This window comes from Hyperolius riggenbachi, chromosome 11 (assembly GCF_040937935.1).
Source record: "Hyperolius riggenbachi isolate aHypRig1 chromosome 11, aHypRig1.pri, whole genome shotgun sequence".
Classification (NCBI taxonomy): Eukaryota; Metazoa; Chordata; class Amphibia; order Anura; family Hyperoliidae; genus Hyperolius; species Hyperolius riggenbachi.
This window is the reverse complement of record NC_090656.1, coordinates 64,094,305-64,118,830: the sequence shown is the minus strand read 5'-3', so window position 1 is coordinate 64,118,830 and position 24,526 is coordinate 64,094,305. Positions and strand designations below refer to the sequence as shown.

General features: G+C 44.8%; 1 protein-coding gene across 4 annotated transcripts in view; it reads right to left on the bottom strand.

The window, feature by feature from the left end:
* The window catches only part of PIEZO1 (piezo type mechanosensitive ion channel component 1 (Er blood group)), a 345,137-nt gene that overhangs the window by 226,169 nt on the left and 94,442 nt on the right, over positions 1 to 24,526 (bottom strand). For all 4 annotated transcript variants that reach the window (XM_068260853.1, XM_068260854.1, XM_068260855.1 and 1 more), the window contains exon 2: positions 5,751 to 5,846. In XM_068260853.1, coding sequence (XP_068116954.1) covers positions 5,751 to 5,846 — 96 coding nt within the window. The remainder of the gene's footprint in view (positions 1 to 5,750; positions 5,847 to 24,526) is intronic.

The window sequence follows — 24,526 nt, the reverse complement described above, 5'->3', positions numbered from 1 at the left end:
GGCAACTTAACTCATTTGGCTTTCAATACCACTTCTATTCAGATGATACACAACTGTACTTATCGGACCCAGACCTTAACTTCCTCCTCATACGTGTTCCTGACTGCTCGTCTATATCCTCCTTCATGTCCTCTCGCTTCTTAAAGAGACCCTGTAACAAAAAAAACGTCCCCTGGGGGGTACTCACCTCGGGAGGGGGAAGCCTCAGGGTCCCAATGAGCCTTCTTCCTCCACTGTAGCTGCAGGCAGTCCAGCGCTGGCTCCCCCGGAGTGTCCCGGAATCCTCCCCCGACAAGCCTGACAAGCGCTGATTTATTTACCTTTTACTGGCTCCAGAGGGGGCGCTGTTGCAGCTCTACGCACAAAGATAGGCGAAAATAGCCAATCTCCGTCAGGTCCACTCTACTGCACAGGCGCAGGAGACTTCGGCTATTTCCGCCCATTTCCGAGGCGGAGAGCCGATACTGCGCCTGCGCTGGAGCCGGGAGGTAAATATTTACATCCCCGTCATTCCGGGAGGATTTTCGCCACCGCCGTGGGACAGAGGAGGACGGGGGAAGCCTCAATAGGATCCGGAGGCTTCCCCCACCCGAGGAGAGTACCCCCCAGGGGAGATTTTTCTCATTACAACTTTTCTTTAAAAAACATAATAGGAGTAAAACATAACTAATCACTTTTCCACAGGCCCGGTGCACCTCTCTGCTTGAAATAATAAAATGTTTAGAACACGCCCATAACTTCAGCTCCCAAAGCACGGTATGTAGGGGTAATATTTGACTCCTCTCTCCCTTTTATTCCTCACATTCACTTCCTAACCAGCTCCTGTTATCTCCAACTCAAAAACATCTCTTGCAGCTGACTACAATGTTAATACGTGCTCCTATAAAATTATGTTGGTACTTTATATTTATAGATGAATAATAAATGTTGGTCCTTAGTTGGTCTTATATTGATGGCTATTGATTGTAATATCAATCATATCGATCGAAAACAAAAATCAACTGACAACTCAATAGCTATCTTAAAGGGGCAATATCGTGAAATTAGGCTACTAGGATAACCCGGGTAGCATGCACCTAATATTAGGAGCATCAGATAATTAGCATTTTTTTTTTCTTCTTGAAAGGTTATACAGAGCAGATGAGAGATCCTGCCCTCACTTCTTCAAGCTATATGAAGCATCACCCCCGTTGCTGAGTCAGGTTGAGTTGTAACAGATGATTTCTCCTCTCTCAGCTAAAGCTGTACGGGGAGAGGGAGAATACAGGCTGCGTGCTGTGGAAGATCATAGCACTGGAAGCAGAAGGAGCTGAGAGAGAATAAAACTGGATCACTGCATAACCTTTCAAGCATAAAAAAAACAAAAATTTCATCTGATGCTCCTAATGTTATGCGCATGCTACCAGGGTTATGCCAGAAACCTAATTTTCGCCAGAGTGCCCCTTTAAGCAATCAGATGCAAGTGTGCTGAAATCACATGAATGTCAGGTCATTTCTGATTAGTTACAATCCATTATTTACTCATCTCATTTAAATTGCGCTGACTTATTCCACATTCCTTGCAAAGGAAGCATTGAATCATTCACATCTGTCCAATCCATGAAGAAAGCTCAAAAGCTATTGAGGCTACTAGACATTCCCACACACTGTCAATAATCCCAAACACAGCACAGTTCAAAGTGGTGAAAAATTATTGTGCAACTTTGATGAAACATTTGCCCTACAAAGAGCCGAGAAGCAATAAAAACACTGCAAGGGGGGGGGGGGGGGGGGGTGTTAGGGATTGGCGACGGGGTATCATAGCAGGGGTCAGATGGCTGTACATGATCAGCACAGTGAGCTGATAATCCTTAGGCTGGATCTGTCATTATTCCAGTAGGCCCCAGTAGTGGCTTGAGGTTGTGCAAGGTTGGGATGTAGAAACATGAGACCTCAACAAGCATGAATGACAAGCAACAGGAAGAAAAGTAGGAAAGGGACATGTGGCTGCAGCACAACAACCTCTGGCATACAGAAATAAATAAACTTACTAATAAGAACACAGATTACACACAGACATCGAGATTCCCCCAAAAGTGCAATATGCTCCTACATCACCACGGCTGGTGTCAATAGTGGCTTCAGGGGTGAGATTATCTCACCCCCAGAGTCTGAAAGATATGAATAGAGGGAACGCATGCTCCAACCTCCCAGCACCCAGAAAAAACTAAAAATATGTGTCATAATCAGCACACTCATCAGTTCAGCTATTCTGCTTTACCCACCCCCCAGTTTTACACTCTGAGGCTCAGGCCGACCTCCTGAAGATTAGGAAATGAGGAGGGTAGTCCTATTCCTATCCAATGCTCAAGAGCAAAACTGAGGCTAAGGTAGAGAAAGACCAATATCCTGAAGCATGAGCCTTGGTTTAACATACTTCAGGTGAGTGGTCTTCATTTACATGAGGAACATCAAACTTTGGCTCAGGTGGAGGATGACCACTTTACTGAGGAATGGAAAGCTTGGGCTTAGGTGGAGAATTACTACACTCCAGAGGAACATAAAGCTTGGGCTCAGGAGTAGGATAACAACTCTCCTGAGGAGCATAAAAAGTGTGGAGGATGACAACCTCCACCATCCGTTCCTCAGCCAATTAAAATGAAAATACCTGGGCACAGCAGTCCCATGGCCACTCCTTACAGATTATACGCATTACAGTTTATGCTTTGTATACAATTACTATATGGGGGCTGGGCTTTGTATACAATTACTATATGGGGGCTGGGCTTTGTATACAATTACTATATGGGGGCTGGGCTTTGAACACAATTACTATATGGGGACAGGGCTTTGTATACAATTACTATATGGGGGCTGGGCTTTGTATACAATTACTATATGGGGGCTGGGCTATGAACACAATTACTATATGGGGGCTGGGCTTTGTATACAATTACTATATGGGGGCTGGGCTTTGTATACAATTACTATATGGGGACAGGGCTTTGTATACAATTACTATATGGGGGCTGGGCTTTGTATACAATTACTATATGGGGGCTGGGCTTTGTATACAATTACTATATGGGGGCTGGGCTTTGTATACAATTACTATATGGGGGCTGGGCTTTGTATACAATTACTATATGGGGGCTGGGCTTTGTATACAATTACTATATGGGGACTGGGCTTTGTATACAATTACTATATGGGGGCTGGGCTTTGTATACAATTACTATGTGGGGGCTGGGCTTTGTATACAATTACTATGTGGGGGCTGGGCTTTGTATACAATTACTATGTGGGGGCTGGGCTTTGTATACAATTACTATGTGGGGGCTGGGCTTTGTATACAATTACTATGTGGGGGCTGGGCTTTGTATACAACTACTATATGGGGCCTGGGCTTTGTATATAATTACTATATGGGGACTGGGCTTTGTATACAATTACTATATGGGGGCTGGGCTTTGTATACAATTACTATATGGGGGCTGGGCTTTGTATACAATTACTATATGGGGGCTGGGCTTTGTATGCAATTACTATATGGGGGCTGGGCTTTGTATACAATTACTATATGGAGACTGGGCTTTGTATACAATTACTATATGGGGGCTGGGCTTTGTATACAATTACTATATGGGGGCTTGGCTTTGTATACAATTACTATATGGGGGCTGGGCTTTGTATACAATTACTATGTGGGGGCTGGGCTTTGTATGCAATTACTATATGGGGGCTGGGCTTTGTATACAATTACTATATGGAGACTGGGCTTTGTATACAATTACTATATGGGGACAGGGCTTTGTATGCAATTACTATATGAGGGCTGGGCTTTGTATACAATTACTATATGGGGACTGGGCTTTGTATACAATTACTATGTGGGGGCTGGGCTTTGTATACAATTACTATGTGGGGGCTGGGCTTTGTATACAATTACTATATGAGGGCTGGGCTTTGTATACAATTACTATATGGGGGCTGGGCTTTGTATACAATTACTATGTGGGGGCTGGGCTTTGTATACAATTACTATGTGGGGGCTGGGCTTTGTATACAATTACTATATGGGGGCTGGGCTTTGTATACAATTACTATATGGGGGCTGGGCTTTGTATACAATTACTATATGGAGGCTGGGCTTTGTATACAATTACTATGTGGGAGCTGGGCTTTGTATACAATTACTATATGGGGGCTGGGCTTTGTATACAATTACTATGTGGGGGCTGGGCTTTGTATACAATTACTATATGAGGGCTGGGCTTTGTATACAATTACTATATGGGGGCTGGGCTTTGTATACAATTACTATATGGGGGCTGGGCTTTGTATACAATTACTATATGGAGGCTTGGCTTTGTATACAATTACTATATGGGGGCTGGGCTTTGTATACAATTACTATGTGGGGGCTGGGCTTTGTATGCAATTACTATATGGGGGCTGGGCTTTGTATACAATTACTATATGGAGACTGGGCTTTGTATACAATTACTATATGGGGACAGGGCTTTGTATGCAATTACTATATGAGGGCTGGGCTTTGTATACAATTACTATATGGGGACTGGGCTTTGTATACAATTACTATGTGGGGGCTGGGCTTTGTATACAATTACTATGTGGGGGCTGGGCTTTGTATACAATTACTATATGAGGGCTGGGCTTTGTATACAATTACTATATGGGGGCTGGGCTTTGTATACAATTACTATGTGGGGGCTGGGCTTTGTATACAATTACTATGTGGGGGCTGGGCTTTGTATACAATTACTATATGGGGGCTGGGCTTTGTATACAATTACTATATGGGGGCTGGGCTTTGTATACAATTACTATATGGAGGCTGGGCTTTGTATACAATTACTATGTGGGAGCTGGGCTTTGTATACAATTACTATATGGGGGCTGGGCTTTGTATACAATTACTATGTGGGGGCTGGGCTTTGTATACAATTACTATATGAGGGCTGGGCTTTGTATACAATTACTATATGGGGGCTGGGCTTTGTATACAATTACTATATGGGGGCTGGGCTTTGTATACAATTACTATATGGAGGCTGGGCTTTGTATACAATTACTATATGGGGACTGGGCTTTGTATACAATTACTATATGGGGGCTGGGCTTTGTATACAATTACTATATGGGGACTGGGCTTTGTATACAATTACTATGTGGGGGCTGGGCTTTGTATACAATTACTATATGGGGGCTGGGCTTTGTATACAATTACTATATGGGGGCTGGGCTTTGTATACAATTACTATATGGGGGCTGGGCTTTGTATACAATTACTATGTGGGGGCTGGGCTTTGTATACAATTACTATATGGGGGCTGGGCTTTGTATACAATTACTATATGGGGACTGGGCTTTGTATACAATTACTATATGGGGACTGGGCTTTGTATACAATTACTATATGGAGGCTGGGCTTTGTATACAATTACTATATGGGGGCTGGGCTTTGTATACAATTACTATGTGGGGGCTGGGCTTTGTATACAATTACTATATGGGGACTGGGCTTTGTATACAATTACTATATGGGGACTGGGCTTTGAACACAATTACTATATGGAGACTGGGCTTTGAACTCTAGAGCAACTTGCCAGAAGATCCACTTTAACCAGAAAATGGAAAAATGTAGGTTTCCCAAGCAAAAATACATCATCAGTGAAGTAGTACATAAAGGGACTATGGCTGATAGATATATTTCTAGGTCACATTGATGGGGACAGGTTTTCTCTTACCTCGCATGCTCTGTGCAGAAGGTCCAGCGAACCATGGTAGAAGCAGCAGGAACAGCAGGTAGATCAGCGATAACGCGTTGTAACGAAATACAGAAGCTGCATAATAAAAGAAAATATGTTAACTTAGAGTTTCATATTTTTAATTTTCAGTTACATAGCTGTTTTTCTAGAACATTGCATCCTTCTCTAATATTCGCAGTTTACAAAGTACACTCTGTATTTTAAATGCAGCAGAGCTAATGAACCTTTGAACTTCCTGGCAGAAAAACCTTAAAACAAACAAGGAACAGTGAGAGACAGGTTGAGATAAGTGCTTCAGAGAATAGCACTGTTCTGACTAAATTAGTCGGAGAGCTCAGAGAAGTTCTTGTGCATATATAACTTCCTGTACTGGAAACAATATGAGACTCACATCTTTGCTACTAAATGTTCTATTTCGTAGCTGTAATACAAATACGAATCCTATCATAAGTTGATTTTCACTTCAGATTCCCTTTAAAGCAAAATGTAACTTTGCTACAAATTTGCAATGAACATACACAGGTGCTGTGCAAATATTTTAGTAATACAATTATATTTCATATTAACATTCCATTTTAAATCTGCAGCCAGCTATGCATCTTCAGAAATGACTACCAGCTGAAAAGGCACAAGCCTGGAATGTGTGCTGAAAGAGGAAAATGCAGACTAGCATTTTGAAAGCACAGTGCAGGAAACATTCTTGTGATCCACACCTGCACTAGCAGCAGCTTACATACAGTCTCGCCCAGACCATCTGCACTGTGTGTAAATTCCAGACACTAAACTAATGCAAATGATTCATTAGAACAGACAGCCCATTAAAACACACCGAGGGTATTATTCAGAATCATACCTCCTCTGTTATCCAAATTATATCTAGCACTACTCATCACTAAGTGGCCACCTCTGCAGAATGACACTTTGCACTACAGTGGCTGCATTCCTCTTTTTAGTTCAAAGCCTCATACACTGGTTAGATGTGGTCATTTGGTGCAATTTTGGGGGGAGAATGTAGCATTTGTACAGGTGACCTCAACATTGCTTAAAGAGACTCCGTAACAAAAGTTTCATCCGGTTTTCTTCCATCCTACAAATTCCAAAATCTATTCTAATGTGCTCTGGCTTACTGCAGCACGTTCTACTATCACCATCTCTGTATTAAATCAACTTATCTCTCTCCTGTCAGACTTGTCGCCTGTGTCTGGAAGGCTGCCAAGTTCTTCAGTGTTGTGGTTCTGTGATGCATCTCCCCCCTCCAGGCCCCTCTCTGCACACTGCCTGTGTGTTATTAAGATTAGAGCAGCTTCTCTCTGCTCTATTATCTTTTACAAGCTGGATAAATCCTCCTCTGAGCTGGCTGGGCTTTCACATACTGAGGAATTACATACAGGCAGAGCTGTCTGCACTCTGCAGGAAGAAACAGCCTGACACTTCAGTGGAAGATAGCTGCAGAGGGAAAGAAACACACAAATGATCTCTTGAGATTAAAAAGGAAGGCTGTATACAGCCTGCTTGTGTATTGATGTATTTTCTATGTGTGGACATACTGTACATCAACCTACTTCCTGTTTTGGTGGCCATTTTGTTTGTTTATAAACAAACTTTTAAAAACTGTTTTTAACCACTTTTAATGCGGCGGGGAGCAGCGAAATTGTGACAGAGGGTAATAGGAGATGTCCCCTAACGCACTAGTATGTTTACTTTTGTGCGATTTTAACAATACAGATTCTCTTTAAAGATTGAGGCACACAGACACTGATGAACCAGCATTGGACAAGGTTCCCATGTTAATCTCACCCACTGGAGGCCGTTTCATTGTGTGTCGGTCACCCTTCTCCACTGAGCAGTACATGTATGTATGTATGTATGTATGTATGTATGTATGTATGTATGTATGTATGTATGTATGTATGTACCGTGTTTCCCCTAAAGTAAGACATCCCCTGAGAATAAAACCTAGCAGGAATTTCAAAAATGCTTGAAATGTAAGACATCCTCTGAATTTAAGCCCTATCAGCAACCCACATGACACCAGCAAGTCATGCTGAATACAAAGCCTGGATACAGGAGAGCAGCAGTATAATGTGAGTTCTACACAGTCCTATATACATGTGTCAGGCAATTTGTGTTTTTGTTGGAGCCAGCCCTCCTGATCTGTTGTGGTGATAAGCATCACCAGCACTTCACCTCTTCCCAGGACACACACACACACAGCTTATCCTATCATAGCTCTGGGGAGCCTGACAGAGTTATCTGCCTGCAAGAAATAAACTCTTACTCACATGATCAGCAGAATCAATTTCTTGTAATTGAGAGCCAATATCTGCAAACCACAAGTACATTTTGTATAGGAAAAATACCAGTGTGTTTGCCCAAAAATAAGACATCCTCTGAAAATAAGCCCTAGCACATCTTTTAGAGCAAAATTAATATAAGACAGTGTCTTATTTTCGGGGAAACATGGTATGTATGTATGTATGTATGTATGTATGTATGTATGTATGTATGTACCAGGGCTGTGGAGTCAGTACAAAAAAACAAAAAAACAAAGATCATCCGACTCCTCAGTTTATGAAATCACTGACTCAGACACCCAAAACTTGCTCCAACTCCTCGACTCCAAATCCACAGCCCTGAACACGATGCAACATCCTGCTGTGAACCTAAAGTTAGCATTACATTTGCATTGAAGCTGGTATCATTTGCCCCTGAAAGCAGCCATTCACGATGGGCAGAGAGTGCAGCAAATTACCTACACTTCTGTTACAATAACCATAGACAAGTTCAGCACAGCTTGTCGCTGTTCTCCTCACATGACAGTGATGTCCAGGAGTGCACTGTATGCCCGTACAGGCGCTGGATTTCCCTTCCCTGCGGTGACACGGATATAGCTCACGAGAGAGAGGACAAGGGCTAGATTACCTACGGTTAGCTGTTCCTGTGTTTTGGCAGTAATTTGGATGGCAGTCAGGGCCGAGCAGTGGCGCATGGCAGTCAGGGCCCGAGCAGTGGCGCATGGCAGTCAGGGCCCGAGCAGTGGCGCATGGCAGTCAGGGCCCGAGCAGTGGCGCATGGCAGTCAGGGCCCGAGCAGTGGCGCATGGCAGTCAGGGCCCGAGCAGTGGCGCATGGCAGTCAGGGCCCGAGCAGTGGCGCATGGCAGTCAGGGCCCGAGCAGTGGCGCATGGCAGTCAGGGCCGAGCAGTGGCGCATGGCAGTCAGGGCCGAGCAGTGGCGCATGGCAGTCAGGGCCGAGCAGTGGCGCATGGCAGTCAGGGCCGAGCAGTGGCGCATGGCAGTCAGGGCCGAGCAGTGGCGCATGGCAGTCAGGGCCGAGCAGTGGCGCATGGCAGTCAGGGCCGAGCAGTGGCGCATGGCAGTCAGGGCCGAGCAGTGGCGCATGGCAGTCAGGGCCGAGCAGTGGCGCATGGCAGTCAGGGCCGAGCAGTGGCGCATGGCAGTCAGGGCCGAGCAGTGGCGCATGGCAGTCAGGGCCGAGCAGTGGCGCATGGCAGTCAGGGCCGAGCAGTGGCGCATGGCAGTCAGGGCCGAGCAGTGGCGCATGGCAGTCAGGGCCGAGCAGTGGCGCATGGCAGTCAGGGCCGAGCAGTGGCGCATGGCAGTCAGGGCCGAGCAGTGGCGCATGGCAGTCAGGGCCGAGCAGTGGCGCATGGCAGTCAGGGCCGAGCAGTGGCGCATGGCAGTCAGGGCCGAGCAGTGGCGCATGGCAGTCAGGGCCGAGCAGTGGCGCATGGCAGTCAGGGCCGAGCAGTGGCGCATGGCAGTCAGGGCCAAGCAGTGGCGCATGGCAGTCAGGGCCGAGCAGTGGCGCATGGCAGTCAGGGCCGAGCAGTGGCGCATGGCAGTCAGGGCCGAGCAGTGGCGCATGGCAGTCAGGGCCGAGCAGTGGCGCATGGCAGTCAGGGCCGAGCAGTGGCACATGGCAGTCAGGGCCGAGCAGTGGCGCATGGCAGTCAGGGCCGAGCAGTGGCGCATGGCAGTCAGGGCCGAGCAGTGGCGCATATGCATTTTAAAAACAAAAATAAACCTGATATACAGAACACCAATTGCGGTGCAGTACAATGTGGCAGGATCCGTCAGTACAGCTCACTGCATGCTGTGTGTTTACAGGGGACACCCTTGATCTCAGTTATGCACACAACCCCCTTCTGTCCTCCTCTAGAATTATCTCTTCCCATTTACTTAGCCAAGTTTTCTCACGTTTCACCCTTACTCTGGCATCCCTTCCACAACACATCCGTTTACTCTCCAACATTTGAAATCTTTAAGCACTCCCTCAAAACTCAACTTTTCCATCAAGCATACGTTCTTCCGTTCTACCTTAGGCCATTCCCCCTTCTACCTAAAACCCACTGCCTGTATGAGTTTTCTCCAAGTAGATATTTTTAAACCTCATCAAGAGAATACTTTTAAAGCTCCAAGCAAGCAAGTAATTAACCAAAATGAGTTTAACCACTTCAGGACCACAGTGCTAAACCCCCCTAAAGATCAGGCTATTTTTTGTTAAATTGGCCACTGCAGCTTTAAGGCCAAGCTGCAGGGTCGCACAACACAGCATAGTAGCGATTCCCCCCCTCCCCCCCTTTTCTACCCACTAACAGAGCTCTCTGTTAGTGGAGTATGATCGCCCTCCCAGTGTATATATTTTTTAAAAATATTTATGTTCATTTTTGTTTATTTATTTTTTTACTATTTATTTATTTTTTTAAACCCTCACTCCCCCCAGCCAGCCAATCATGGCGATCGGCTCTCCTAGGCCTCTCTGGTGTCCCAGGGGGACAGCCATGTCACACGGCTGTTCCCAGTACAGCGCTGCTGCAGATTGCAGCGTTGTACTAACTGAAAAGGCGTCGGTTTCGCCGTCTAACAGTCTCCCGAGCGGCGACTGTTATTAAGAAGTTTAAATATTTCCCTAGTACAATGTATGGTGACAAGATTTTATTTGGAAATAAAGGTGCATTTCTTTCAGTTTTACATCCATCACTAATTTTAAGCAAATAATTCAACAATAATATACCCTCTTGACATACATATTAAACATTTTTAGTCCCTAATGTACAGTATTGTATGTTTAATTTTACTATTTGGCCACAAGATGTCCTCGCACATTATTTCCTATTCGCATACAAAAAGTACGCCAAATAGGAAGTAATGCATGGCTGTTACACTTTTGAAGAGACGCAGGCATCCCACTGATGCCGGCGATACGGGGGCCTACAGGGGAGATGAATGAATGGGAACAAAGATCCCATTTATTAATCTAATAAAATCGGCGGCGGGAGCAACAAGGGAGCAGGAGGCAGTGCGGCGGCACCATTTGCGAATGATCACGGTTTTTGAACAAAAACAGTGATCATTCTCGGCAGACATGCACGGATTGGCTCCAATCCCCTCGTCGCCGGGACAATCGCGATGGCATGCTTTTGACCGCATGATCGCATGCACAGCCCCGCAGACTGCACTGACACGAGTCTTATGTCGCTGCGGCTACAGCAGCACCAGACGCGGACGTAAGACTCATGTCCGTGCGGATGAAATGGTTATTACTTTTTAGCTACTTTTTACATTTCTACCCCTCTTTCCCTGAAAATAAAGCCTACCCTGAAAATAATCCTTAGCTGGAATTTTGAGCATGCTTGAAATATAAGCCCTACCCAAAAAATAAGCCATAGCGGAAGTTAAAGGGGAAGAAGAGGCAGCCAGAAAGCGGGGACACAGTGGTGCAGTGCTGATTGGGCATCGGTCCCTTTATCCCAGCACACAGCAAAGTTATTAGCTGTATGCAGGGAGGAGAGGGCAGGTGCCTGATCAGTACAGTAGCATATCTTCAAATCCAGGAACAGCACTTTCAAAACTATAAGACATCCCCAGAAAATAAGCCCTAGCGCATCTTTTAGTGCAAAAATTAATATAAGACAGTAAGTCTTATTTTCAGGGAGACACGGGTAAGTAGTGAAAATATTTTAGCTACGATGAAAAATTATCGCCTTGGAGAAAAGTGAATGGGGACAGGGTATGGCCCTTTGTGTCTTGCAATTTTCTCTACATTTTGTTAATCAGGTCACATTTGTCACTGTAATTACCAATGCTGTATTATGCACCAGTACCTAAATTTGGTATACACCATTGTTTGTATTATTATGTACCACATGTTTGTTTCTTACTCTGTAAGCGCCACAGAATGTGCTGGGGCTATATATATATCAATAATAATAATAATAGGGGCTGATCAAATTTATCAAACCACTTTTGCACAATTTGCACTTTTTTGTTCGAAATTACATTTTACTGCCAGCAAAAACATGCGCACAAGCAAGCAAAATAAATTGGCAAGTAAGCCTATGGCTACAATATGTAGAATTAATTTAGTATTTATATAGCACCGACATCTTCCGCAGCGCTGTACAGAGTATATTGTCTTGTCACTTAACTGTCCCTTAGAGGGGCTCACAATCTAATCCCTTCCATAGTCATATGTATGTATCATAGTCTAGAGCCAATTTAGGGGGCAGCCAATCAGCTTATCTGTATGTTTTTGGGATGTAGAAGGAAACTGGAGTGCCCGGAGGAAACCCATACAGACACGGAGAGAACGTATAAACTGTTTGCATATAGTATCCTGGCTGGGATTCAAACCGGAGACCCAGCACTGCAAGGCGAGAGTGCTAATCACTACACCATATACACGTATATTCACACTACACATATACACGTATATTCACACGTGTATAAAAGTGTAACTGACCTCAGCTTCACATAGGTGACAGAATGGGGTCACTAATATTCCTCTCCCTACATAATTACCTCTGGCGCAATCTTTGTATATGATAAATGCAAACAAAGGAACAAAAGAAAATAAAACTGATATTTTGTCCATTCCACACACGTCACTTTTTATGGAAACATTTCCTGCTGCTGCATCAGTAACAGCCTGGGCAGCAGAGAGGGAACCAGCGGGAGGGGGAACCAGGGGAACCAGCGGGAGGGCGCACAATGACAGAACACTACAGACATATTTAAATGCAAAAAAACAAACAGTAAACCAGAAAGTCCCCAGCGATTTCCCCGTGTCAGGAAGCGATAGAGACAGCAGGCATCGGATAGCCATGTGTGGGACGGAGGGAGGGAGGTTTGGGGCCTGCTTGTGGGAAGATGAGGGGTGGCTTCATAAAAAAAAACCGATTTTGCAAACTTCTTTATCTGTCTTTCCTGAAGAGAAAAAAAAAGGTTATACAGAGCCCTGTGTGTGCATGTCAGTGCCTGCACTGTCTATTCTGTGTGGTATGTGTGGGAGCATGCCTTGGACATGCATGTATCAGCACACATCACTATAAACACAGGAGCATGCCTGGAATATGCATGCATCAGCACACACCAATATGATCACACATGAGTGCCTGGAACATGTATGATCAGCACACATCACTTTAAACACAGGGAGGACAACCTGTGGAAAATTAAGCTGTGGCGGCCTTGTGGGGATCCATCTGCCGCGTACTGAGATTGTCAATCAGCAGGGTGCATTAAAGTGAAATCTGTCAGAATGAATAGTCACCCTTGTCAGGAGTGTGCAGCGCTAATCTCACAACTGAAGCAGCAACTAAACCAGCTCCCTTCTCTTCCCCAATGCAAACCAAGCAAACATGTCCTCACAAGGTTTATTAACTCCTTCCTGCTGCAGTATACATTATCCTGTGTCTCAGTGCCCGTCCGTCCTTCCTCACTCTTCTATTAGAGCGTACATGCTGCCGGCGCGTGATGTCACACGTGCCACTCCGGTAGCGTGTATGCGGCTAATTGAAGAGAAGTGAAAGACGGAATGGGCACTGCAACACGGGACAGGTATATAAACACACATTATACACATATGGCGGCGGACTCGGACGATTCCTGAGAGATTTCATGCTGAAATTGATGAGGAATCAGCAGGTCCAGATTTACATCACAGGAGCCTATAGGCACAGTTGTCCTGGTACCCTAGACTTCACCCTCCATGAACCTACAAAGCCCCACCAAACTGCACCACCAAGTATTCTGGCTGTCCCAGCTGTCACGTCTCCCTTACCGATCAAAGGCAACTACAGGTGCCTCTTAGGATTAGGTAACCAGAGGTACCCTCAGTATTAAGTAGCTAGAGGTGCCCCCAAGTATTAGGTAGCGAGAGGTACCCCAGACTGACGGGAGATCTTGTCAGGGGAATGCCCAGACCCAAGTGAGTAACCTCTCATTCATACTCATCAGGACTGCGCATAGGTAAAGATGGAAGGAGGTGCTTGGGCAAGGGAATGAGCCGCCTTTCCAGCAGCTGCCTGTAGGCTCGTGCCTACAGTGCCTTACGGTAAATCCAGCTCTGGGAATCAGCCTGTGGTGTATGGGCAGACAGCAGATCTCTCTCCAATCAGATTTAACCAGAGAGAGGTCTCTTGGTTGAATCTGCCCATCATCCCTAGATGTATGGCTACCTGTACAAGGATGCCAGCTAATTTATAATTAATAGATAAAATCTTACTTGTACTTGTTAGCCAACACAGTGCAAAACTCAACTGCTACTACACAACCAGCCAGATGGCCTGCAGAGAGAATGTAAGAGGAACTCATTCTGACAGAACATCCTCACAGATGCCGCACTGTGCAATAGAATACGCTCATGGCCTTACACAGGAAGATGGAAAATTCCAATGCCCTTTGTGTCTAGGAGGGCAGCCTGCCATTCCGCACCCAACAAACTGCACCGGGACCCCCAAACCATCTGCCAGCAGCCATATATCATATCAGGCAGCTGCTAACAAATACAGCCACGCTCCCTTGTGATTTAACAAAATAAAAACATTTAGAAATGGAAAAAGTAGAGTAAAACAAAACAAAATGAAAACAGAGCATTTGAATGGGGTTTGGTCACAGCCAGACACTGAATACAATATATCAGCAGAAGACTTTCATTGCACAGTAATAGGGATCCTCCACCAGCAACAGACACAAACTACAGAGGGTTATCAGATCAGCAGAGAGGATCACTGGAAAACCACTCTCCCCTTCTAGACCGCCTCTACAACTCCAGACTGTGCTCCAGTGCTCTGAAGATCGCCAACGATCCCTTACACCCAGACCACCGCTTCTCCAGCCGGCTCCCTTCAGGCCAGAGGTTTTAGTCCATTTCCGACAGGACCTCAACGCACAGGAGCAGTTTTTTTCCCCCTCTGCTGTCAACCTCCTGAACTCTCTCCACACTCCCCGCCTCCCCCCCCCTCCCCAGGGCCCCCTTCCTCCGCCACAGGTCTCTTTTTTTTCTTACCTCTTACCCTGCAACCATCAAGTCTTGTTCACACTGTAGTACATTGTAAATTATAGGTTATTGTTATGGGCTCAGACACACTTTAAGCACTTTTCGGAGCACTTTTTAGCGATCAGCTCTTTCTGAGAAATTAAAAAAAAAAAAAAAATCAGCTTACATTACATTCGCGGTAAAATTGTGATTGCAGTAAAAATTGTGCAATTTTAAAGTAAGTCAATGGAAATGTTTTTTCAGAAAGCTCTGAGTCCTGAGCACTTTGAGTCCTACCAAAGAAAAGCGCTTTACAAATGTTATTTGTTGTTGTCTCTGATGGCCAAGAAGCGCTTATATAGTGTGTTTGAGCCCTAGGTTTGTGTTCTTTTTTGCTGTTTTTGTAATCGCTGCTATTTTTTGCTGTATGATTTTATATTGAGTGCCCTATCCTATACTTTAAGCCCTGTTGTACCAAGTCCAATTCCAGGCATGGCCCAGTCATGCTTGGGAAAATAAAATTATTCTGATAGGCTGCAGAATAAAGGGATAAATACTGTAAATGAATGGAAGCAGAAGCAGCTCCTTGTCTACAGCAGTTAGCGGTCTGCCACGCTCAATGACAATCCCAGCCCTGCTCAGCTCAATGAGAATACCATCCTCTTTGCTGATCATCATATACATGCTGCCAATTGGAAGAATCAACCAAAGACATGGTCTGACATATCATTGCTACGCTGTTGACACCCAGCTATAAAATTGTCATTCAAATCTGAGATTATTATTATTATTGGTTTATAAAGCGCCAACTTATTCCGTGGCGCAGTACAAAGATGACAGAACCCATTCAAAAACCAAAAACACAGCTTAGCTGAGCTTTAGGAGTGGATGAATGACAACTGGCTTAAAGCGGATCTGAGATGAAAAACAAACTATAACAAGTAACTTGTCTATAGATCTTATGCACAGTTTAGATGGTTTAAACAGCAAATCTGTCTGCATACAGCTTTAATAGAATATGATTACCCGTATATACTCGCATATAAGCCGACCGGCATATAGGCCGAGGTACCCACTTTTCCCTCAGAAACCAGGAAAATGTTATTGACTCGCGTATAAGCCCCTCCCCTGTATAGCCCCCTCCACAGTAGCCAGGTGTGCCCCAGTACAAGTTAGCCCCCCTCCGCATAGGCAGATGTGCCCCAAGGATGATACAGCTGTGTCTCAAGGCCCCACTAGATGGCGTTATAGATATATGATACACAGCGATTGCCACACTGAAAGAATCCCCGATCATTGCACTGCTGACACGTTGCTTGCATGCTCCGCTCCACAAGCCAGGGGACACAGGTAGTCCTAAGCAGCGCACTCTGCACATCATGTTGCAGGGGATGGGAGGCACGGACACAGCAGGGAGCCACTAGCAAAACTTGCCAGTAACAAAACTTGCTCCACCGTCTGTTATGCCCCACTGACTCGCATATAAGCCGAGGGGGTAACTTTTCAGCACATTTTTTGTACTGAAAAATTAGGCTTATATGCGAGTATATACAGTATTTCTTCCTGTGATACAATGACAGCGACCATGTTGTTTGTAAACATTGCACACAGCCAAGCTTATCTGCACCATCAGCACTCAGACTGAAAAAACCTAATCCCCCCTCCTCCCCTCTGCCTCTGAAATCTCTGGCTAGTAATACCTCCCCCTCCTCCTGCCCAGACTGAGCTCCCATGAGCCCTTGCTACTGCCAAGGCTCTCTGAAAACTGTGGACAGGGCTTAATTAGTTTACAGGGAATTAGAGTATTAAAACAAAAAATTTGGCTTGAGGAATGCCCTATAAACAATAGGAAAGGAGCACAATTATGCAATGAGTAAAAGTTCATCTCGGATCCACTTTTAACTAAATGTTGACAAAACTGAGGTTCTTGTCATTGCCTAACAGCAAAGCAACTCCAGACACAGTCACTCACTACCACTGAGGTTAGGGAACTCAGACCTTACTATCTGCAACACTGTACGCAGCCTCAGCCTGGGTTTACTGACTGATGACACTTCATTCCTTCAGAGGAACTTCTAACCCTAGTTCCTGCCTTCATCACAACACGGCTGGACTATTGCAATGCCCTCTATGCAGGCCTTCCAGATAAAGACCTATACTGCTTGCAGCTAGTGCAGAATGCTGCCGCAAGACTTAACAAGCCAACCCTGACATTGCCACATAGCACCAATCCTTTGCTCATTAAACTCGCTACCCATAAAATGGAAAATCCTCTTCAAAATTGCCATGCTATCATTCAATTACATCAAACCTCCCACAGGCTCAGATCAACAGAATCCAATAACTTGACAACTTTATGCTGGGAATACACGGGTCTATCCGGTGGCCGATTAGCCGCCGGATCGACCCCAGCCGCGTCACCGGCCGTCCGCGCAGGGGGCTGGCAAAACCCCCAGGTAAGTGAAACACTTTTTTTAATCTCTTCAGGTCCGCTTTAGTGTCTGGAGTGCAGTTAACCCAATGGAGGAGAAACAATCTAGTACACAGAAGATAGTGGCGGCGCATGTCCAAAAGTAGCAAAAATGTAATTCAGTTAAAAATCATCTTAGTTCCAGCATTCAGCATAAGCTCTCATAGAGAGGCGGTACAAAAAGTATCAAAGGTCAACAACCGTTTCGCACTGCTATCTATGGAGCTTCATCAGGACCAATCTGTACACCGGTGCTTATCCTGTGCAGAGGCAGACGCGGTGATGGAACCAAAGGCAGAAGATGACAGAAGACAATGTGACAAAAGACAGAAGAGTCTGCAACGTATGCAGAATACCAGGGCTGTGGAGTCGGAGTCGAGGAGTCAGAGCAATTTTGGATACCTGGAGTCGGAGGTTTCATAAACTGAGGAGTCGGAGTCGGATGATTTTTGTACCGACTCCACAGCCCTGCAGAATACACTGTGCGTTTCCATAGGCTTTCAGTGACTCGGATGGCATCCGATCCCCAGGCTAGCAATAGACTTGGCGGATCAATTTGGCCGAGCTCCGGCCAATTTACTTCCACCTGCCACGTGACATCATTTGCGTCCGTTTGAGGTTTTCATTGTTCTTGCATTTTAAGGTTTTAACAATAGAGCACATAAATGCTTCAGCAATGGTTTATAGTGGCTGGATAGTATACTGGTTAATGGGAATCTGAAGTTACAATAAACTTACAATATAATGAATTGTATGTGTAGTACAGCTAAGAAATAGAACATTAGTAGCAAAGGACAGTCTCACATTGTTTCCAGTACAGGAACAGTTAGGCTCCCTGCACACTACAAGCGTTTCCGATTTTTTAAATAGATTTTCACTTGCGATTCCCATTTTTAATCAGTACTGCATGCTGCGTTTTTTCTGCTTTTTTCTTTTGATAGCATCCAGGGAAAAATCGGAATCACAAATCAGATTAGTGTGCAGGGAGCCCAAGTTTGCGGTTTGCGATTTGTTATGTAAAAGAGAATCTCTGAACTCTCCGAACCAACTTGGGCAGGAGACAGTCCTATTTTCTGAAGCACTTATAAATCAAAGAAACAGTGAGAGGCAGCTTCAGATAAGGTTTTACTGCAGGGGAGTTCAAAGGGCCATTAGCTCTGCTCTGTTTCATAGTTTTAAAAAAACAAAAACAGACTGGTTTCTAATTGCAAATATGACAGAATGACACAATGTTATTAAAAAAAAGGTTATATAACTAAAAATAAAAATATAAGACCCTTTTCTTTGCTACTAATGTTCTATTAATTATCCGTGCTACACATACAAGTCATTATATCATACATTTTTTCGCTTCAGTGTCACTTTAAAGGACAATTGAAGTGAGAGGGCTGCCATATGTAATATTTATTTTAAGCAATACCAGTTGCCTGGCTATTCTGCTGATCCTCTGCATCTAATACTTTTAGCCATAGACCCTGAACAGGCATGCAGCAAGTCAGGTGTTTGACATTATTGTCAGATCTAACAAGATTAGCAGCATGCTGGTTTCTGATGTGATTCAGACACTACTGCAGTCAAATAGCTCAGCAGAGCTGCCAGGCAACTGGTATTGTTTAAAAGGAAATAAATATGGCAGCCTCCATAGTCCTCTTACTTCAGTTGTCCTTTAAAGGGAACCTAAACTGAGAGGGATATGGATGTTTCCTTTTAAACAATCCCAGTTGCTTGGCAGTCCTGCTGATCTCTTTGGTTTCAGTAGTGGCTGAATCACACATCAAACTAGCATGGAGCTAATCCAGTCTGACTTCAGTCATAGCACCTGATCTGCATGCTTGTTGAGGGGCTGTGGCTAAAAGTATTATAAACACAGGATCAGCAGGAAAGTCAGGCAACTGGTATTATTTTAAAAGGAAAAATCCATATCCTCAGTTTAGGTTCCCTCAGGAGACCCAGATTCAAATCTCAGCTCTTCCTGTTCAGTGAGCCAGCGCCTATTAAGTGAGGAGACCTTGGGCAAGACTCTAGCACTGCTACTGCCTATAGAGCGCATCCTAGTGGCTGCAGCTCTGGCGCTTTGAGTCCGCCAGGAGAAAAGTGTGATGTGATTGTTTTGGGTCTTGCCTTTTTATAGCACTCCCACCAATGCATGGCAGTGTCGTTTACAGCGGATCCCATACCTGACAACACACGTGCCGCCACTAGACAGAGATGCACCTTGGTAAACCCCGCCCATGTTCTTCCAGTCTGTTTTTGATACACTGTAAATATTGCTTCCAGGGTATTCTTACATTCCTCTGTTCACAGTTCTGCCAATCGCTCTTCTGCAAAATCTCCTCGAAGCTACACATATTTCACGTCAGCAAAGATAAATCATGATTCACATTGTCTGCAGCTGTGACTATATAGAAGAGAAGCTCGCTTCGAACAGGATTTTCTTCCCACCAGCAAACCCAAGTTCCAAGAGTACTCACAACAAGACGTGAACAATGGCGCCTGCACATTCCTGCACCTACCTGCTGCTCTCTGAAGCTACCTGCACCTACCTGCATATACCTGTGGCCACCTGTGACTGCCTGCACCCATCTGTGCTGCCTGCACCTACCTGCATATACCTGCGGCTACCTGTGGCTGCCTGCACCCATCTGTGGCTGCCTGCACCTACCTGCATATACCTGCGGCTAACTGTGGCTGCCTGCACCCATCTGTGGCTGCCTGCACCTACCTGCATATACCTGTGGCTGCCTGCACATACCTGCAGCTGCCTACACATACTGTATCTGTGGCTGCTTGCACCTGCCTGCATATACCTGCGGCTGCCTGCACATACTGTATCTGTGGCTGCTTGCACCTGCCTGCATATACCTGCGGCTGCCTGCACATACTGTATCTGTGGCTGCTTGCACCTGCCTGCATATACCTGCGGCTACCTGCACATACTGTATTTGCGGCTGCTTGCACCTACCTGGGGCTACCTGTACCTATCTGCAGCTGCTTGCACATACCTGTGGCTGCCTGCACATACCTGCGGCTACCTGTATCTACCTAGGGCTACCTGTACCCATCTGTGGCTGCCTGCACCCACCCACAGATACCTGCGGCTGCCTGCACCTACCAGCAGAAGATGACGCACTGGTGGGGAGATTCTAACACAACTAGCAAATAATGGCTTTAGGTTCCTCATAGGATTCTGCTGTACCAACATACTAAAGCTCAGTAAAAACTACAACTCCCCCAATATAGAGGGCCGATGATGTGCAGCAGTGGTCTATCTCTTCCCACAATGCACGCTGCCTCCTCCAGCACCACGATAATGTGTCAGGCGTCTGTGCCAGCGGCCGAGGTTAGGGCAGGAGGTGGGTGTGGAGTGTGGTCACACTGCTTCCTCTATGTGGTGACTAAACCACTCGCTCTGTCACCTGTTTATCCATCTCCGTTATCACAGCTTCCACAGAGCTACTCTGCACTCATTTACCAATCCCACCTCTTTCCTTCATCTGCTCATATATTGTCACACCACAGCCTCACTTCTGCACTTGTAATGGTCCAGCTTATGATGCGCGCGCATCACACACACATATACACATACATACACACACACACCAAATATTATAAATACAAAAGCTTGGATGTTAATCGCGCAACAACGGCTGAACGGATTTGAATGAAATTCAGCATACACATAGTACATTACCTGGAATAACATAGGATACTTTTTATCCCCATAACCAAAAAGTGGGCGGAGACATACAAATTTTACTGGGATTAATATTCAGAAAAATGGGTGGAGCCTACAAAAGCCAATCAAAATTCACCTATTGATTTTCAAGGGGAATATTTAATTGCTGCCATTCTTGCACTGTTAATGGCACAAGCCTCAAACCTGGTACAGTTGGTCATTGGGTGACTGGGGCTCAAATTAAAAAAGGGGTAGAGCCAAACAGCCAATCAGATTGGCATCAATAATTTGCATTAAAATGAAACCAAAGACCGCAAAGCTCACAAACTTGGTCATTGAGTAATTGTGTGTTAGGGTTACAAAAAGTGGGCGAAGCCAACACCAGCCAAATCCATACCTGGGCAACGCCCAGGCATGTACACATACACCAAGATAGGGATTAGAGGATTAGAGGGTTAAGGCCCATACACACGTCAGACATTTGCGAACGACGGGTCGTTTGAACGTCCCGTCGTTCAGTCGTCCGCACGCCAAATCGGACGTGTGTACAGACTGTCGTTCGGGTGATAAGACTGGTCTTAAGCGATCCGCCGGGCGGATCGCTCAAAATCAGTCTTATCACCTTAACGACAGTGTGTACACACGTCCGATTTGGCGTGCGGACGACTGAACGACGGGACGTTCAAACGACCCGTCGTTCGCAAAAGTCCGACGTGTGTATGGGCCTTTAGAGATACAGCTAGAGTGATAGATATCTATATCTATCAATCTAGAGATAGAAAGATGTATATACACACACATATACACTCACCTAAAGGATTATTAGGAACACCATACTAATACGGTGTTTGACCCCCTTTCGCCTTCAGAAACTGCCCTAATTGTACGTGGCATTGATTCAACAAGGTGCTGAACGCATTCTTTAGAAGTGTTGGCCCATATTAATAGGATAGCATCTTGCAGTTGATGGAGATTTGTGGGATGCACATCCAGGGCACGAAGCTCCTGTTCCATCACATCCCAAAGATGCTCTATTGGATTTAGATCTGGTGACTGTGGGGGACATTTTAGTACAGTGACCTCATTGTCATGTTCAAGAAACCAATTTGAAATGATTGGAGCTTTGTGACATGGTGCATTATCCTGCTGGAAGTAGCCATCAGAGGATGGGTACATGGTGGTCATGAAGGGATGGACATGGTCAGAAACAATGCTCAGGTAGCCCGTGGCATTTAAACGATGCCCAATTGGCACAAAGGGGACTAAATGTGCCAAGAAAACACCCCCCACACCATTACACCACCACCACCAGCCTGCATAGTGGTAACAAGGCATGATGTATCCATGTTCTTATTTTGATTACGCTAAATTCTGACTCCATCGAGACTCATCAGACCAGGCAACATTTTTCAGTCTTCAACTGTCCAATTTTGGTGAGCTTGTGCAAACTGTAGCCTCTTTTTCCTATTTGTAGTGGAGATGAGTGGTACCCGGTGGGGGTCTTCTGCTGTTGTAGCCCATCCGCCTCAAGGTTGTGCATGTTGTGGCTTCACAAATGCTTTGCTGCATACCTCGGTTGTAACGAGTGGTTATTTCAGTCAACGTTGCTCTTCTATCAGCTTGAATCAGTCGGCCCATTCTCCTCTAACTTCTAGTATCACAAGGTATTTTCGCCCACAGGACTGCCGCATATTGGATGTTTTTCCCTTTTCGCACCATTCTTTGTAAACCATAGAAGTGAATATCCCAGAAACTGAGCAGATTGTGAAATACTCAGACCAACCTATTTGGCACCAACAACCATGCCACGCTCAAAATTGCTTAAATCACCTTTCCCATTCGGACATTCAGTTTGGAGTTCAGGAGATTGTCTTGACCAGGACCCCTAAATGCACTGAAGCAACTGCCATGTGATTGGTTGATTAGATAACTGCATTAATGAGAAATTGAACAGGTGTTCCGAATAATCCTTTAGGTGAGTGTATATAGGCCTACACACACACACACACACACACACACACACACACACACACACACACACACACACACACACACACACTTCGATCCATAAATATTACTACTGTGGCAAGATGCAGTTGGAGTGCAGACTCTAAGCTTAAATTCAGTGGGGTGAACAAAACAATTGCATAAAAATGTGAGGCGACTAAAGCATTTTTTCAAAACTAATCTCTTCATTTCAGGGGCTCAGAAGTAATTGGACAAATTAAATAACTGGAAGTAAAATGGTGAAGACATCCCTTATCAGATGCTTGGACACAATGCATCTCCAATGGTTCCTGGCTGCATTGTGTAGATTTCCTCCTCTGTCAACATTTTGCTGCAATGAAATACAAGGCCACACTGTGCTCGAAGCAAGGAAAGCACGCTTCTGTAGGCTTAAAGGGGACATGAACTCTTGCACTGGACAGAAGGAAAACAGAGAAATGCACCCTGTATGTATTTAGAGTTTAGCCTGTTTAATTCCCCCTGATTTGTGTCTAATCACAAGTTATTTGATCTCTCCCCTGTGTTAGCTGACTGCCACGGCAGAGAAGCTGGACAGTGTGCTGGTTACGAGATGAGAGATCTGCATTAAGATTGTCCAGAACTGACAGGAAACTTTTAATCCTTTGCAACCTTGGCAACAGCAGTTTGTTTTCTGTTTGGCGTACCGTTGCTGTGATCCTGTCCAAAAACTGCCGTCTGGCTGCATTAGTTGCAGTTGTTGCACATCTCACCAATTGAATTAATCCATTGACTGACCTCAAAACTTTGACAGACTGATGGCCGGCGAAACTAGTCCGTGCAATGCCCGTTTCATAATCCAGCTAATATACAGTAACTTACACATATATATATATATATATATATATATATATACATATACATACATACATATACATATATATATATATATATATATATATATATATATATATATATATATATATATATATATATATATATACATACACACATACACATACACACACACATACACACACACACATATACACACACACACACATACATATACATATATACATACACATATATGTATATATATATATATATATATATATATATATATATATATATATATATATATATATATATACATATACATATACACACACATATATACATATACATATATACACATATATACACATATATACACACATACACACATACACACAGTAGAAATGAACTGAATTTCCCTTGAGGGCTTGTTTCCACTGTTGCGACGCGATTTCGCCGGCATTCCGACGCTTGTAAAAACGCATGCGGATGCGTTTCCGCATGCGTTTTTACCCGCGATTTCGC